Source organism: Rattus rattus, chromosome 12 (genome assembly GCF_011064425.1).
Source record: "Rattus rattus isolate New Zealand chromosome 12, Rrattus_CSIRO_v1, whole genome shotgun sequence".
NCBI classification, from domain to species: Eukaryota; Metazoa; Chordata; class Mammalia; order Rodentia; family Muridae; genus Rattus; species Rattus rattus.
In genome coordinates, this window is record NC_046165.1 from 68,290,043 (window position 1) to 68,308,097 (window position 18,055).

At 41.4% G+C, this 18,055-nt stretch overlaps 1 protein-coding gene across 3 annotated transcripts in view; it reads left to right on the forward strand.

Annotated features, from left to right (window-relative positions):
• The window catches only part of Cenpj (centromere protein J), a 53,262-nt gene that overhangs the window by 15,707 nt on the left and 19,500 nt on the right, over positions 1–18,055 (forward strand). For all 3 annotated transcript variants that reach the window (XR_004389595.1, XM_032917229.1, XM_032917230.1), the window contains exons 7-8: positions 897–1,029; positions 8,020–8,185. Coding sequence is in view for 2 of the 3 variants with exons in the window: in XM_032917229.1 (XP_032773120.1) it covers positions 897–1,029; positions 8,020–8,185 (299 nt within the window). In the remaining variant the exon portion in view is untranslated. The remainder of the gene's footprint in view (positions 1–896; positions 1,030–8,019; positions 8,186–18,055) is intronic.

The window sequence follows — 18,055 nt, forward strand, 5'->3', positions numbered from 1 at the left end:
ACCCAGATGCAGTTCTCAGCACCCATATGTGGCACACAACTGTTTGTAACTCCAGCTCCAGGTGGTCTGATGCCTCTGGGCACCACACTCACATGTATATCTACATGCAGACACATATGTACGTATAATTTTAAATGATAAAAATATTTACAAAAAACTTTAGCTATTTACTTTTTAAATAGCAAATTTAATAAGAAAAAAAATTGCAAACCCTGCGCCTCCTGTGCGTGTGTGTGTGTGTGTGTGTGTGTGTGTGTGTGTGTGTATGTGTGTGCGCGCGCGCGTGTACGTGCACATGTATGTTAGAGATACGATGATGACCAATTCAGTAGCTGGCCTGGGTTTGCTGTGTACCTCATGTTGCCTTTGAACTTGGAATCTTTCCCCTTAATTTCCAGAGTGCTAGGATCACAACCGTGTCCCCATGTCCAGCTGGTGTTTCTTTTGTTTACATTTGGTTTGGGTGTTGATTAGCTCTTCAGATCTCATGCGAATCAATTCATTTTCAATACTTGTCTGTTTTAAAGGATCTGAGTTAAACTTTCTTTTTACCTATAATATTAGTCCTTTGTTGGTCTGAAACTCACTATGTAGACCAGGCTGCCTTTGAACTTAGAGTAATCCTTCTGCCTCTGCCTCCTGAGTGCTGGGATTGCAGGCACTCAGCGGCCCAGCCTTGATTCTTTCTTAAGGTTAATTGTTTGCTTTTAGAAAGCCCGGCTCTTTGTTCCCTCCTGCTGTCTGAATGCACTGTATAGTTGAGGGTAACCTTGAACTTCTGATCCTCCTACCTTCAACTCCCAAATCTATACAGGCCAGCGGCAAACCTTGACTGTTGCATTCATAGATGGCTAGTGTTTGGTTGTAAAGCTCAGAATATATGATTTGTTTTATAGGTGACAGTGTTCGATCTCAGGTCTTAAGAGAGAAAGTTATTGAACTGGAATCAGAAATAGAAAAATTTAAAGCTGAGAACACATCTTTAGCTAAACTTCGTATTGAACGAGAAAGTGCCTTGGAAAAACTGAGGTAAGTTTTCACTTATGAAAAGAGAAAATACAATGATTTAATTGTTTCATTAAGACTATGTTCAAAGTTTTGATCACTTGTAACAAATATAAATGAAGAGGACACATTTTTGTTATCAATGTACTTTTAGTTATGGGAATATCGCTTAGTTGCTAGAATGCTTACCGTGCATGCGTGAGGAGTCATATGTTTGGGTCCCCAGCACCCATGAACTTGAGGTGTGGCGTCACTCTCCTACACCCCCAAGATTTGGGAGTTGAAGGTAGGAGGATCAGAAGTTCAAGGTTACCCTCAACTATATAGTGCATTCAAGACCAGCCTGGATTACATGAGGACCTATCTCAAAACTTTAATTATACGAAATGACCCAGTTTAGCCACATACATTAAAGGGAGTTTTTAGTGGTAAGATAAGTTGAAATTCATAAATCAGTTTGTAGTTCTGAATCCAGTGGCGACTGGCTGGTCATAGTCATTCCCAGCTTGTTGTAACAAAGCTCTGTGACTTACTTGGGTACCAATAGAAATTCATGTTTCTAGAAGCTGGATGGCTGAAGTCCAGACCTGGTCTTTGTTACCCACCCACCTTCTGGTGACTGAGGCAGGCAGTTCCTGGTGGTCCTTGGTTGGCCCGAGTATCACTGAGGTCTCTGCTTCTGTGGTGTCATGGCCACATTCTCTCTTGTTTTTAACTTCATGCAGTATTTTCTTCTGCCTGTCTGATTCTCTGTCTAGGCAGCACCTACTCTCACCTTTCTCTCTTACTTATTTAATTTTTGAGTCTCCCAATATAGTCAGAACTGGTCAGTGGTTGAATATACAGACATGAGGCTGTGAGTTCAGTCTCCAGTACTGCAAAAAAATAAAATAAAATAAACAAACCAAAAAGCTGCGTGTGGTGGCTCAGAACATCAGCATTTATTTAATATTAAGAGCGACGACTTCCGATCAGCTGGAACCAAGACATTGTGTTAGCTGCACATTTCCCAAGTCTAAACACTCAAGGATATTTAGTCAGATCTTCCAAAATTAATGAACATGATTAACCCTTTAATGACATGCATTGTATACTTACATCAATCTAGTTATCTTGTGTGTGTGTGTGTAAGTTGTATCATATATATATATATATATATATATATATATATGTTGTAATGTTCTAAGTTATAAGCAGACTTTTTAATTTCACCATTTTGTACAGTGGTCTGGACCGCAGACACCTCAAACTCTAGCATTTATATTAAATGCATTTTATGCATTTTGGGTTGGCAGTTACAGAGGGCAAAAGCAATATAATGTTACTATGTATAAATATTTTTGATAAAACAGTTGATATTTTATAATTACTGTAACAATAAAGCTGTACCTCCAAACTCAGGAATAATTTAATGAAATAGTCTACATGAATTCAGAGGATCTGTGTGGAGATTTTTTAAATAAAATCCATCATTTATTTAAAAATATCCAGCATGTGAAAATTATTGCTATAATAAGAGCCAAATAGAAAAAAAAATTAGAAAATTACCTGTCCCTTATAAACATTATGGCTTCTGAATTTCAAAACATGTACCTTAAGACTGAAAACAATATTTATTTTTGTCAATATTAAAACTTGTGTGGAACTTTTTAATTAATCTTATGGTATCCCCTTTTTGCAAATCATGACACTTACTTTGCTGGATTTTTTTGAGTTTTTTGTTCATTTGTTTTTAATTTTTTTCTCCTGGCCTGTTACTTTGTTGTTTTTCCTAAATTCAACAATATTGGATGATCCTGTGCCTAGCATGTGCCTAGCATGTTGGGGCCGTTATGCTTCAGCAACAGCAGTTGAATTAACTGTGTAATCACAGCGAGCTCGTCTCTTAAGATTGTCCCAATTTGAGTCCAGTGAGAAACATGGAAGTATGCTGCTATATGAAGAGTTGAGCTTACAGCAGCCTTGTGTGAAACCCTGGCATGTTTTTATTGTATTCCAAGAACAATTAGAATTGTCCAGAGATACTTTGTATCGCTTTCCAATTCATCACTATTTTCTCCAAGATTCTTTGGAAGCAAATTTTATAAAGAGGAGCAGTATATTGTTTTACGTTACTTTAAAATGCCAGTTAATTGAACTGTGTAAGCACAACATTCAATAACACATAACTACTTTTGAGGTACAGTTGGCTACCTTTGTTGTTTCCCATATATGCATAAAAGCAATGTTTAAAATGGGATTTTAGCATTAAAAGTTCATATGGTCTTTTCCCTCATTACACAGAATGTTTTAGAAATTGAAGCCAATCATAAAACAAATTTGGAGGTCAGACTGTTATGCTGAAAAAAAAAACCCACTAATTTTTCTGTAGTTTAATATATGTGTATATTTCAGTCAGATTTAAAATTTTAAGAGCGTGAATGTATTTTGTTATTATTGTTTATGTATCTAGGAAACTGGACACTTTAGACTGGGACCCTATGCATACAGATAAAATGTGCCTTTAGAGCCTTCTAAGAAAAAGAATGCTTTAGACTCATAAATGACTGCAAACACATAGTTTAAAATAGGTGGTAGCTCAGACTTGTAATCCTATCACTGAGTAAGCTGAGGCAGGAGGATGCCACAGATGTGAGGTTACTGTGGGTAACAGAATGACAGAATGAGGCTCTATCAATCCCTATGCCCCGAATAAACAAGCAGAAACGAAACCCCCAAACCAACCAAACAGATACCCTCAGAGCTGTGCCTTCCTGTATGCTTGCTTGGTTTTGCTCTGCTCTGGCTAGAGGAGGTACTGCATGATGTCGCTTGTCTCAGATTGCGTGGCCTACAGATGGTCCGCTACGGCAGGAATGCACTATTCCTAGTTGAGAAGGACGCACTTTTTACAGCTGGGTAGTGTTCTCTGTGAGGCAGTTAGGTTTATTTGGTGTATGGATTAACCTCTAAGGAGGAGACAAAGGTATGTTTTAACCTAGGGGTAGTTTGCATTCTTCTCACTCATTTACTCTTTTTTAGAGATTGAAACCTAATTATAACATTTCTCCCTTCCCTTTCTCTCCTGCACCAAATACTTCCATACACCCCTCCTTGCTCTCTTTTAAATTCATGGCCTCTTTTTTCATTGTTATTACATTCATATATGTGTATGTATGTACATGTGCATTCCTAAATGCAAGCCGCTCGCTCAGTCTGTGTAATGCTCCTTGTATGAGGGTTTTCAGGGCTGACCATTTGGTATTGGATAACTAACTGGTGTGCTTTTCTGGGGATCATCCTTGTCCAGCTCATGTTCTCGGCAGTTGAGTTGCTGAGCTTCTTACATTGTTAGGACACACAGTCTCACAGCAGACTCCCTGGTCCTCTGCTCTTGCAGTCTCTTCCACAATGTCCCTGAGCATTGGCTGCTAGAGTGCTTTGTAGATGTGTCCACTGGGACCGGAGTCCACGATTCTGCATTTTGATTAGCTGTGCTTTTCTGAAGTGGTCTCTGTCTGACTTACTTCTTGACTGCAGTGCCCACTGCAGTGAGCAGAAGCTAAATGCTAGTCCTTGTAGTTTCCTTTTAGATGCATGTAAGCTGTGTGCCTGCCCCTGGGGTGGGACGACAGCCGAGTGCTGCTTACACCCCAGCGCCCTCAGGGCATTGCAGCTTCAGAGAGTTGCCTGTTCGGCTAGACAGGACTGACAGTGCCAGGCGGGAGATGGCCATAAAGGTGGTGCCTTCAGTCTTCACACTGGTACCAATCTATATGCCATTGGTCATTCCAAAGGTTGTAGAGGGCAAACTTCTGTCGTCTATCGGTGTGTTGGGGTTGGGACGATGCCTTGCACGACTCTTGTGTCTAAACACCCAACTCCTACAGTGTGGGCATTTTGTGGGTTTGAGGCAGCCTACTTTTTTGGGCTAAGTCTGTTTCCTGACCTTATTTTCTGTGCCAGTGTAGAACAGATATGAGAATATGTGTGGATTTCTGACCCACAGAGCAGTTTAATTTCAGATCCCAGCTCCCTGGGAGATAGGAAATTCTTTTCCAAAGCAAGACTACAGTGCAGATTTCAGTTTATCTTGTGATTGTAAACCCATGAGAACTGGAACTTGCCAACAGATAGTGCTGGGAACATCTGTGTGCTCAAGTTTGCTAGGACTCTCTTTAACGCCCCCATCCCTGCAGAACAGAGTCCTTGTCTGTGGAACTGGGTAACACATGAGGGTATTTTGGTTTTGTTATACCATTGCCCCAGATGTCTACAGTTTACAAGGTTTCTGTTTTTAAAGAATATATAAATTTACATTTACTGCTGGGTGTGGTGGTATAAGCCCTTAATCCCAGTACTTGGGAGACAGAGGCTGGTAGCTCTCTGAGTTCAAGGCCAGCTAGCCTGGTCTACAAAGTGAATTCCAGTGGTACACAGAGAAACCCTGTCTCAAAAACAAAACAAAATGTGAGTGTGTGTGTGTGTTAGTTACATGGGAATGCATGACAACATTCAAGATTGGTTTTTTCTTTCTACTGGGTGGGTCCTGGGGTCAATCTTACCCCACACACTGAGCGACCTCACCGGCCTGGCCCAGGGCTCCATTTTCTCCTGCTGTTCTTGTGTTGGTTGCTCACCTTGGAGAGCAGCCATGTGCATGTTGCTTTAGTTCTTTGTGGAGAAGCAGGCGAGTGCTGGGCACTTCTGGTTAGCCATTTTGGCCCTCATGAGCTGCTTTGTCTCTGAATTCTTTCAACAAGCCTCTCTGGAAAGGATGTGGGAGCATCAGTCTGGCTCCTCCTGCCCTCAGTGAGGCGTGGGGCAGGCCAGAGCTCGAGGCCTCATGTTTCTCTCAGCATTGCACCAGTAGGGTACCTCAGGAAGGATGGCATGGTCCCTAGAACTACCCACAGGAGGCCTAAGGAATAAGGGGTCACTGGACGCTCCTGTGGAGGAATAAGGGTCACTAGACGCTCCTGTGGAGGAATAAGGGTCACTAGACGCTCCTGTGGAGGAATAAGGGTTACTAGACGCTCCTGTGGAGGAATAAGGGTCACTAGACGCCCTGTGGAGGAATAAGGGTCACTAGACGCCCTGTGGAGGAATAAGGGTCACTAGACGCCCTGTGGAGGAATAAGGGTCACTAGACGCCCTGTGGAGGAATAAGGGTCACTAGGACGCTCCTTGTGGAGGAATAAGGGGTCACTAGACGCTCCTGTGGAGGAATAAGGGGTCACTAGACGCTCCTGTGGAGGAATAAGGGTTACTAGACGCTCCTGTGGAGGAATAAGGGTCACTAGACTGTGGAGGAATAAGGGTCACTAGACGCGCCTGTGGAGGAATAAGGGGTCACTAGACGCTCCTGTGGAGGAATAAGGGTCACTAGACGCTCCTGTGGAGGAATAAGGGGTCACTAGACGCTCCTGTGGAGGAATAAGGGTCACTAGACGCTCCTGTGGAGGAATAAGAATAAGGGTCACTAGACGCTCCTGTGGAGGAATAAGGGGTCACTAGACGCTCCTGTGGAGGAGTAAGGGGTCACTAGACGCTCCTGTGGAGGAATAAGGGTCACTAGACGCTCCTGTGGAGGAATAAGGGGTCACTAGACGCTCCTGTGGAAATGCTGGAACTGACTCACAGCCTCGGCTGGGTGCTCACCTCTCTAGAGCTGAGTTCTGAGCTTGTTGTCTCCTCCTGCCTTAGTTTGTTTAGGTGAAAGGACAGTTTCTCCAGTTTCCTATTCCACCATCTTCCCTGATACCATTTCTGTTCTTTTCTAAAAATTTAGAAAAGTGTAAATTCTAAAATATGCTTGGCCTCAGAGAATAGAGATAAAGAATTAAAGACCCACTTAACAGAGAATCTCAGTTACGGTTCGTGTTCCTGAGATGAGTTTAACAATAAGGTGCAGAATAGCTTCTTGTTATTTTCTAATGAAAAAGTCTTTATTTTTACAATTATATCTTGTAACTGTATACTTATTTTAAAAGTAGGCTTGTGGGCCAACAAGCTGGCTGAGTTAGTAAAGGCATTTCTGCTAAGTCTGCCAAGCTGAGGCCAGTCCCCAGGGCCCACGTGGTAGAGAGAGACAAATTAGGTGCCGTGCACATGTGCACCCATATGACATTCACACGTAATTTAAAACAGAATGTGGTTTAAAAATAGTTGTGGGTAGAAAGTAGGAACTTAATTAAAAGGTCTTCTTCACTCAAGGCAACTTCAAATTCTATACTTCATTAGAATTATACTTTTCAAGAACATTGACATCATCAAAGGATTCAGGGATTGTTAGAAATGAGGAAACAGGTACTGACCAGAGGCTGCCTGGGTCTGTTCTTAAGGGAGGGGCCACAGTTCCAGCTCAGCAGCCTGGTTCTGAGTCGTGTGCCTCCTTAAATGTCCTCTTTAATCCAGTCTGTAGCACCACGGTGCTAGTGCACTCCAATCGTCCACACTTACTACAGTTTTAAAAAGTACTTTTACACTTGCTGGCGAGTGTGCCAGAGATAGCCTCACGTCTCTTCTACTTTCCTCATGTTTCTAAAGTGCCACACGCTTACTTATTTTCACCATTTGGGTGTCGTGCATGTGTTGTGAGGCTCGTGCACGGCATGGTACCAATGTGGTCAGAGGACAGTTTTCAGGACTCACCCGTGGAGCCATCTCGCTGGCCCTGTGACTGTCTGTCTGTCCCGTGGCAGTGTCACAGTGGGCCCAGATGGAGGCTTGGTGAACGGATGTTAGGGCGAGTGAACTGGCTGGCCCTGGAGGCCGGTGGGTCACAGGCTGAGTTACTTACTTGATCTTATTTTTAGCACTGGGGATTATAACTCAGTGCTTTTTGTTTTAGTTTTGTGATGGAGGGTGTCACTGTGTTTCCCGGGCTGGGGTTGAGTCTTTCTGTATCTTAGGGATCCTGTATGTACCCTCGGCCACCCAGTGCTAGGAATGAAGGTGTATACCTTCACCCTCGGGTGCACACAGGTCATTATGCTGAGACTGTCCCATGACAATGTGGTATGTTTATTGAAGGAAAGACATTGCTGACTTTGAGCAACAAAAAGCAAGAGAACTGGCTCGAATAGAAGAGTATAAAAAGGAGGAGACGAGGAAACTACAAAAGGAGCGCAAAGTCTTCGAGAAGTACACAGCAGCTGCAAGAACATTCCCAGATAAAAAGGAGCGGGAAGAGATACAGGTACCTGGCTCTGCACCACATTCCAGGTTAATAAAGGCAGCCATCTTGTAAGAGCCCCTTAGAGTTCTTTGATGTTTCCGAAAGAAAGTGTGAACTGGGTATCATGTGTGCCACCAATTCCAGCTCTTAGAGGGGTGGAGGGAGAACCCCTGTCTCAAGGGGGTGGGCGGGGAGAGAAGTGGGGTCTGCGACACCTCATCACAGTGTGGCTCTGACAGACACAGTTGCCAGTCCTTCACTCAGTCACACAGCTCCTGCAGAGACTGGGGGAGGGGGAGGGAGGAGCCAGGACTCGGGTGTGACCAGTTCAGTGCTGTATGTTCATCCTGACCAGCACGGTGGCTGCTGGAGTTCTTTGCATTCATAGCTGTTTTATGTCCACATACTAACTAGGGATTTAGTTCCAAAACTTGGGAACGGAGAGGGCGAGCAGTGGCTCTGGTCACCTTAGAGGTGGACGTGGGCAGAGCAGAGGAAGTAACAGTTGAAAACAGTGAGTGCATGTTTACATGTGTAGGTATTTGCCTGCGTGTGTGCATGTGCATGTGCATTACATATGTGCAGTGCCGCTGGAGATCAGAAAAAGGTGTCAGAGCTCCTGGCACTAGGGTTACAGATGGTTGTGAGAAGCCGAGTGGGTGTTGGGAATCTGACTCAGGTCTTCTGGGAGAGCAGCCGGTGCTCTTCCTCACTGAGCTGTCTCCAGCTCCATGAGTGCCTGTGTGAGAACTGTCAACCTAGAGGAAGCTAGATTGAGTGTGTGCACTGACACATGCACAGCTTCCTAAGGAAACTCATTAGCTAAGTGTCAAATCCAGAGCATACGTTAGAGTTACACACCCCAGCTTACACAACTGTACCTGTGCTGATCAAGTGTGAGCTCACTTTCTGCCTCCCATACTTGCATGGCACCACAGGGCAATGCTGACTCTCTGTCTCTCTCTTTTTTTAAATTTAATTAAAATTTTTTATAAGATTTTTTTAAATTTAATTTCAAATGTTATCCCCCTTTCTGGTTTCCTGTCCATAAACCCCTTATACCACCCCCCGTACCCCTTCTTCTGTGAAGGTGTTCCTGCCCCCTCCCAACCACACACCCCTTCTGACCTACCTGTCCTGACAATCCCCTTCACTGGGGGATCCAGCCTTGGCAGGACCAAGGGCTTCTCCTCCCTTTGGTGCCCAGCACCATTTGCTGAAAATGTTACCTTTTTTCCACTGGATGGTTTAAGCTCCTTTGTCAAAGATCAAGTGACCATAGGTGCGTGGGTTCATTTCTGGGTCTTCAATTCTGTTCCACTGATCTATCTGTCTGTCTCTGTACCAATACCATACAGTTTTTATCACTATTGCTCTGTAATACAGCTTGAGGTCAGGGATTGTGATTACCCCAGAAGTTCTTTTATTGTTGAGGATAGTTTTTGCTATCCTTGGTTTTTTGTTATTTCAAATGAATTCGCAAATTGTTCTTCTAACTCTATGAAGAATTGAGTTGGAATTTTGATGGGGACTGCATTGAATCTGTTGATTGCTTTTGGTAAAAGGGCCATTTTTACTATATTAATTCTGCCAATCTGTGAGCATGGAAGATCTTTCCATCTTCTGAGATCTTCTTCAATTTCTTTCTTCAGAGGCTTGAAGTTTTTGTCATACAGATCTTTCACTTGCTTGGTTAGAGTCACACTGAGGTATTTTATATTATTTGTGACTATTGTGAAGGGTGTCATTTCCCTAATTTCTTTCTCAGCCTTTTTATCCTTTGAGTAGAAGGCTACTGGTTTGTTTGAATTAATTTTATACCCAGCCACTTTGCTGAAGGTGTTTATCAGCTTTAGTAGTTCTCTGGTGGAACTTTTGGGATCACTTAAATATACTATCATATCATCTGCAAATAGTGATATTTTGACTTCTTCCTTTCCAATTTGTATCCCTTTGACCTTTCGTTGTCTGATTGCTCTGGCTAGGACTTCGAGTACTACATTAAATAAGTAGGGAGAGAGTGGGCAGCCTTGTCTAGTCACTGATTTTAGTGGGATTGCTTCAAGTTTTTCTCCATTTAGTTTGATGTTGGCTACTGGCTTGCTGTATATTTCTTTTACATGTTTAGGTATGGCCTTGAATTCCTAATCTTTCCAGTACTTTTATCATGAAGGGGTGTTGAATTTTGTCAAATGCTTTCTCAGCATCTAATGAGATGATCATGTGTTTTTTTCTTTGAGTTTGTTTATATAGTGGATTATGTTGATGGATTCCCATATATTAAACCATCCCTGCATGCCTGGGATGAAGCCTACTTGATCATGATGGATGATTGTTTTGATGTGCTTTTGGATTCGGTTTGCAAGAATTTTATGGAGTATTTTTAAACTTTTTTTTTTTTTTTTTTAATTCGGAGCTGGGGACTGAACCCAGGGCCTTGCGCTTGCTAGGCAAGTGCTCTACCACTGAGCTAAATCCCCAACCCCCTTATGGAGTATTTTTATGTTGATATTCATAAGGGAAGTTGGTCTGAAGTTCTCTTTCTTTGTTGGGTCTTTGTGTGGTTTAGGTATAAGTCTGATTGTGGCTCCATAGAAGGAATTGGGTAGTGTTCCTTCTGTTTCTATTTTGTGGAATAGTTTGGACAATATTGGAATTAGGTCTTTATGAAGGTCAGATAGAATTCTGCACTAAACCCATTTGGTCCTGGGCTTTTTTTGTTTGGGAGACTTTTAATAACCGCTTCTATTTCTTTAGGAGTTGTGGGACTGTTTAGATGGTTTATCTGATCCTGACTTAGCTTTGGTACCTGGTATCTTTCTAGAAAATTGTCTTTTTTATCCAGATTTTCCAGTTTTGTTGAATATAGGCTTTTATAGTATGATCTGATGATTTTTTAAATTTCCTCAGATTCTGTTGTTATGTCTCCCTTTTCTTTCTTTTTTTTTTTTGGCAGAGCTGAGGATCGAACCCAGGGCCTTGCACTTGCTAGGCAAGCGCTCTACCATTGAGCTAAATCCCCAACCCACCTTTTCATTTTTGATTTTGCTAATTTGGATGCTCTCTCTGTGTCCTCTGGCTAGTCTGTCTTAAGAGTTTATCTGTCTTGTTGATTTTCTCAAAGAACCAGCTCCTGGTTCTGTTGACTTTTTTGTATAGTTCTTTTTGTTTCTACTTGGCTGATTTCAGCCCTGAGTTTGATTATCCTGCCCTCTACTCCTCTTGGGTGTATTTGCTTCTTTTTTTTCTTTACCTATCTTTTAGGTGTGCTGTCAAGCTGCTAGTCTATGCTTTCTCCTGTTTCTTTTTGGAAGTACTCAGAGCTATGAGTTTTCCTTTTTGTACTGATTTTATTGTGTCCCATAAGTTTGGGTATATTGTGCCTTCATTTTCATTAAATTCCAAAAAGTCTTTATTTTCTTTATTTCTTCATTGACCAAGTTATCATTGAGAAGAGCGTTGTTCAGCTTCCATATGTATGTAAACTTTCTGATGTTTTTGTTGTTATTGAAGACCAGCCTTAGTCTGTGGTAATCTGATAAGATGTATGGGATTATTTCAATCTTCCTGTATCTGTTGAGGCTTGTTTTGTGGCTGATTATCTAGTCAATTTTGGAGAAGGTACCATGAGGTGCTGAGAAGAAGGTATATCCTTTTGTTTTAGGATGGAATGTTCTATAAATAAATGTTAAGTCCATTTGGCTCATAACTTCTCTTAGCTTCTCTTACATCTCTGTTTAATTTCTGTTTCCATGATCTGTCCATTGATGAGAGTGGGGTGTTAAAATCTCCTACTGTTATTGTGTGAGGTGCAATGTGTGCTGAGTAAGGTTTATTTTATGAATGTAGGTGCCCTTGCATTTGGAGCACAGATATTCAGAATTGAGAGTTCATCTTGGTGGATTTTTCCCTTGATGAATATGAAGTGCCCTTCCTAATCTTTTTTTGATAACTTTTGGTTGAAAGTCACTATAGAATGGCTACTCCAGCTTGTTTCTTGCCACCATTGCTTAAAAAATTGTTTTCCAGCCTTTTATTCTGAGGTATTGTCTGTCTTTGTCTCTGAGATGTGTTTCCTGTGGGCAGCAATATGTTGGGCCTTCTTTACATATCCAGTCTGTTAGTCTATGTCTTTTTATTGGGGAATTGAGTCCATTGATGTTAAGAGATATTAAGGAATAGTGATTGTTGTTTCCTGTTATTTTCGTTGTTAGAGGTGGAATTATGTTTGTGTGACCCTCCTCTTTTGGATTTGTTGCAAGAAGATTAATTTCTTGCTTTTTCTGAGGTGTAGTTTCCCTCCTTGTATTGGAGTTTTCCATCTATTATCTTTTGTAGGGCTGATTTGTGGAAAGATATTATGTAAATTTGGTTTTGTCATGGAATATCTTGGTTTCTCCATCTATGGTAATTGAGAGTTTTGCTGGATGAGTAGCCTGGGCTGGCATTTGTGTTCTGTTAGGGTTTGTATGACATCTGCCCAGGATCTTCCGGCTTTCATAGTCTCTGGTGAGAAGTCTGATGTAATTCTGATAGTTCTGCCTTTATATGTTACCTGATCCTTTTCCCTTACTGCTTTTAATTTCTTTCTTTCTTTTGTACATTTGGTGTTTTGACTATTATGTGACAGGAGGAATTTCTTTTCTGGTACCATCTATTTGGAGTTCTGTATGCTTCTTGTATATTTATGGGCATCTCTTTTTTTTTTTTAAGTTAGGGGAGTTTTCTTCTATAATTTTGTTGAAGATGTTTACTGGCCCTTTAAGTTTGGGAGTCTTTGCTCTTTTTTTTTTTTTTTTTTTTTTTTTGAGCTGGGGACCTTAACTCAGGGCCTTTGCATGCTAGCAAGCGCTCTACCACTGAGCTAAATCCCCAACCCCTTTGCTCTCTTCTATACCTGTTATCCTTAGGTTTGATCTTCTCATTGTGTCCTGGGTTTCCTGAATGTTTTGTGCTAGGAGATTTTTGGGTTTTACATTATCTTTGATGGTTGTGTCAATGTTTTCTATGGTTATCTTCTGCCCCTAAGATTCTCTCTTTTATCTCTTCTATTCTGTTGGTGATGCTTGCATCTATGACTCCTGATCTCTTCCCTAGGTTTTCTGTCTCCAGGGTTGTCTCCCTTTGTGATTTCTTTATTGTTTCTATTTCCATTTTTAGATCCTGTATGGTTTTGTTCAATTCTTTCACCTGTTTGGTTGTGTTTTCCTGTAATTCTTTAAGGGATTTTGTGTTTCTTCTTTTTTTATTTTTTTATTTTTATTTTTTAAAGATAGATTTATTTATTTTATATATGTGAGTACACTGTAGTTGTCTTCAGATACACCAGAAGAAGGCATCAGGTCTTATTACAGATGGTTGTGAGCCACCATGTGGTTGCTGGGATTTGAACTCAGGACCTCTGGAGAGCAGTCAGTGCTCTTAACCACTGAGCCATCTCTCCAGCCCTTGTGTTTCTTCTTTAAGGGCTTCTACTTGTTTACCTGTGTTGTCCTGTATCTCTTTAAGGGGGTTATTTATGTCCTTCTTAAAGTCCTCTATCATCATCATGAGATGTGATTTTTAAATCCAAATCTTGCTTTTCCGGTGTGTTTGGATATCCAGTATTTGCTTTGGTGGGAGAACTGGGCTCTGATGATGCCAAGTAGTCTTGGTTTCTGTTGCTTAGGTTCCTGTGCTTGCCTCTCACCATCAGGTTGTCTCTGGAGTTAGCTTGTCTTGCCATCTCTGACAGTGGCTTTTCCCTCCTGTAAGTCTGTGTGTTAGCACTTCTGGAGACCAGCTTTCTCCTGCGGGATCTGTGTACAGAGAGCTGTGGGACTGGGTCAACCCAGGTTGTAGGCAGTAACCAGAAGGGTCCTGTCCCAGACTGCTCCTGGGTTTGAGTGTCCTGAGGGTTCCTGGTGGGACTCTCAGAGTAGAAGTGGTGGTCTTACCTCTGCTCTCAGGTGTGTTAGTGCTCCTGGTGACTGACTTTCAGCTCTGAGCGCAGGCAGAGACTGGAAGGATCTTCTCCCTGACTGCTCCTAGGTCTAGAGGGCTTTAGGTGGGTTCTTCTTGGACCAGGAATGTGAGCAGAAGAAGTCAATTTAAATTTTTATTGGATATTTTATATATTTACATTTCAAATTTTATCCCCTTTCCTTGCTCCCCCCTCCACCCCTTCTTTGCTTCTATGAGGATGCTCCCCCTCCCACCTACCCACTCCCACTTCACCTGGCCTTCCCCTACACTAGCGAATCAAGTCTTCACAGGACTAAGGGCTTTTCCTCCTATTTATGCAAGACAATGCAATCCTCTGCTACATATTTGGCTGGAGCCATGGGTCCCTCCATGTGTACTCTTTGGTTGGTGATTTAGTCCCTGGGAGCTCTGGGGAGTCTGGTTGGTTGATATTATTGATCTTCATATGGGGTTGCAAACCCCTTTAGCTCCTTCAGTTCTTTTCTAACTTCTCCATTGGGGTCTCCATGCTCAGTCCAATGGTTGGCTGCAAGCATTCTCATTTGTATCGGTATTGCTCTGGCAGAGCCTCTCAGGAGACATCCATATCAGACTCCTGTCAGCAAGCACTTCTTGGCATCAGCTATAGTGACTGGGTTTGGTGGCTGCATATGGGATAGATCCCCAGATGGGGCAGTCTCTGGATGGCCTTTCCTGAAGTCTCTCCTCTATTCTTTGTCCCTGTATTTTCTTTAGAAAGGAACAATTTTGGGTTAAAATTTTGAGAAGGGTGGGTGGCCCCATCCCCCAACTGGGGGTTTGCCTAACCTCTGGATATGGACTCTACAGGTTCTATTTCCCCTTCATTGGGTGTTTCAGCTAATCTCATTTCTTTTGGGTCCTGGGAGCCTCTTGCTTTCCTGGCATCTGGGACTTGCTGGTGGCTACTCCAGTTCCCCATTCCCCATTGCTGCATACCTCTGTTCAAATTCCTGACCCTCTGTATATCATCCCCGTCTCCTCTCATACCTGATTCTGCTCCCCCTTTCCCCACCCCTTCTTCTATCCCTCCCTCTACCTCCCCTGAGGATTTTGTTCCCCCTTATAAGGAGGACTGAGGCATCTGCACTTTGGTGTTGCTTTTCATTTGCACACCTGTAGCATTGGTTGCCTGCCAGAGGCCATCTAGGACTAAATGCTAAAAGCCAGCAGGTAGCTTCCTGAGGTGGTTTCACTGTGGTCTATGAACCACAATGAATGAACCCTTGTAGGCAAGGCCAGGGGGATGACATTTCAGGAGAGATTGATGCTATTAATATGCCTTTGCTGTTATTATTAAATATATATAACAATCACTAAGTATTAGTCCATCCTTTCGAGCAGAGTTCTGCAGATCACATGATTTCTTAATTACTAATGATAATTTCATAAGAATTCCTAAAATTATACTAATAGCTACTAAGCCCTTTATAGTAGGACTGCTGTTAAAGTCTTCTCTGATGTAAAAACTGCAATGAGAACCCTGTCAGTCTTCATGTGTCACAGGTTAACTGCTTCTAAGATAGAAAGTGGGCATTTACAACTTAGAATACATTCCTTGGAGCTATAAAACAATTAACCAAAGGTCATAAAATGGAATGAATGATTTACTGTAGATGCAAAGACAGAAGATGAAATATTGACTGGGTTTATCTATACACAACTTCAATGCTAAGTTAGACTAAAACATTACAGTTTTAGACTCTCAACTTGTGGACTAGTAACTGATAATGAATGCCTAGCTAGATAACTAGTTGTAATGGGAACAATGTGAGCACCTGTTGTAAACTTCTTATTCAATTTATGATTTGAATTTATGTTTGAGCTTTTACTGAACTTGCAAAAAAAGGATACTTAGAAAAACATATGATCTGCCTTCCTAAAAAGGTCACAAAAACTAGGAACGATGATATTAGAGCAGAAGGAGAGAGCAAGACTAGGAGGAAGGAGGACAGCAGAGTAACTTAGAAGTTAAGAGAACATACAGTCTGATACCTCCCCCCTTTCACTTTCCCTTAGCAGTAAAGATGAGAATTCTTTCTCAAACTGTCTCCTCTTTTTCTGCCTGTGAGCAACTTTACCTAGCTGACAAGGAGTTAAATAAACTTTCAGCCTTAGGACCTGGGCCAAGATAAGGTAAACGCTATAGAAAGCAACCGTAATCTTGTGCCAGACCAGGTCTTGCCCCTGCTGATGTTCTTTCCCTCAGCTTCCTTCAAGAGAGAACCAGACCTCCAGAGCTGGTCTCCGGCAGTTACCACACACCATATATCACTTGTGTTTTTATTTTATTATTTTTTTAAGACAGGGTTTTACTGCATAGCCCTCACTGGCTTTGAGAGCCTATGTCTGCAGCATCCTGGGTGGTTGAGGCACCGCTGTACCTGGCTCTTAGGTATTTGTTCTGTTAGCTTATTTAAGTAGGGAGACGTGCTATTACACTCTGGTTCTTTGGTTTATTAAATACAGGTTAGATTTGATGCTTTAGTAAGAATCCCATCTTAAAAGGTAATGTATAGAAAAGCTCTATGTTTGCCCACCGCTTCCTTGTGGTGTGCTCAATAAACCTTTGAAAAAGTGAGGTAATATATACTTCCATTATAAACATATAGAAAGGTGAACAAATACCTCGTCCTTGCTCTGACCACTTAAATCTACCTTTAGTATTTTTCATCTTTTAAATGTTCGTCTGTTCTAGCCGTGTCTAGTCCCAGCTCTGTGGCGATGTTATATGACGTCAGGCTCTGCAGCGCCTCTCTCATGGCTCTTTCAGTCTGAGATTGCTTTGGGAGTCTCACATACTCTCATATGCATTTACAGATTTGTTTTCTATTTCTGTGAAGAATGTTGGGAATTCGAATCCACTGAATCTGAAAATTGTTTTTGGTAGTCCAGACATTTCACAGTGTATTCTAGTAACCCATGAGTGTGGGAATTCACCTTACTCTCCAGTGTTATTTAATTTTTTTGTATGTATTTTGTATGTATGTATTTATTTATAGTCTTTTAGTTTTCACTGTAGAGAATTTTTATCACATTGGTTAGATTTAATCCAAGGATATACGAAATCTGATATATGTGTATTTTAAAGCAATTATAATGGACACTGCTTTCTTGATTTCTGTCACATCCTATTAGTGATTGTGATTTAATATATTAGCAGTTTAGTATTTTTCCTCATTAACTATATACAGTAATTTGCCATTCTGTTGAATGCGTCAGATTTAGAGGGTTTTCTGGTGGAAGTCTTATTTCTAAAATCTATTTTTGAGTATAGGCTCATGTTATCTGCACACAGGGATTATTGAATTCCTTTTTTTGTATTACTTTTATTTCTCTTGCCTTTTTTGCTCTAGCCTTCTGGTTCTAGCTTCTTTAAGGCTTCTTATCATGAAGGTATATTGATGTTGTCAAGGTGTTTCCATTGAGATGATAATGTGATCTGTTTCTATGTAGTGTGTTACACTTATTTTTTTTTTTTAAAGATTTATTCATTTATTATATATAAGTACACTGTAGCTGTCTTCAGACACACCAGAAGAGGGCATCGGATCTCTTTACAGATGGTTTGGAGCCACCATGTGGTTGTTGGAAATTGAACTCAGGACCTCTGGAAGAGCAGTCAGTGCTCTTAACCACTGAGCCATCTCTCCAGCCCTGTGTTACACTTATTATTCACATGTTTAACCAGCCCTGCATCCCTGGAATGAAACCAACCTAATCATGTTGTTATATGGTCTTATTTACTTTGTCTGCATTTAATTTGGTCTGCATAGACCTTTATTGAGAATTTTTTGACATTAAAACATAAGCACTTATTCAAGGTCATGTCAACAGGAACAAGTGATGACAATTATTTATTTTAATTATCTTTAATCTTTTTTTTCTTTTTACAGTCTAGTCATTATT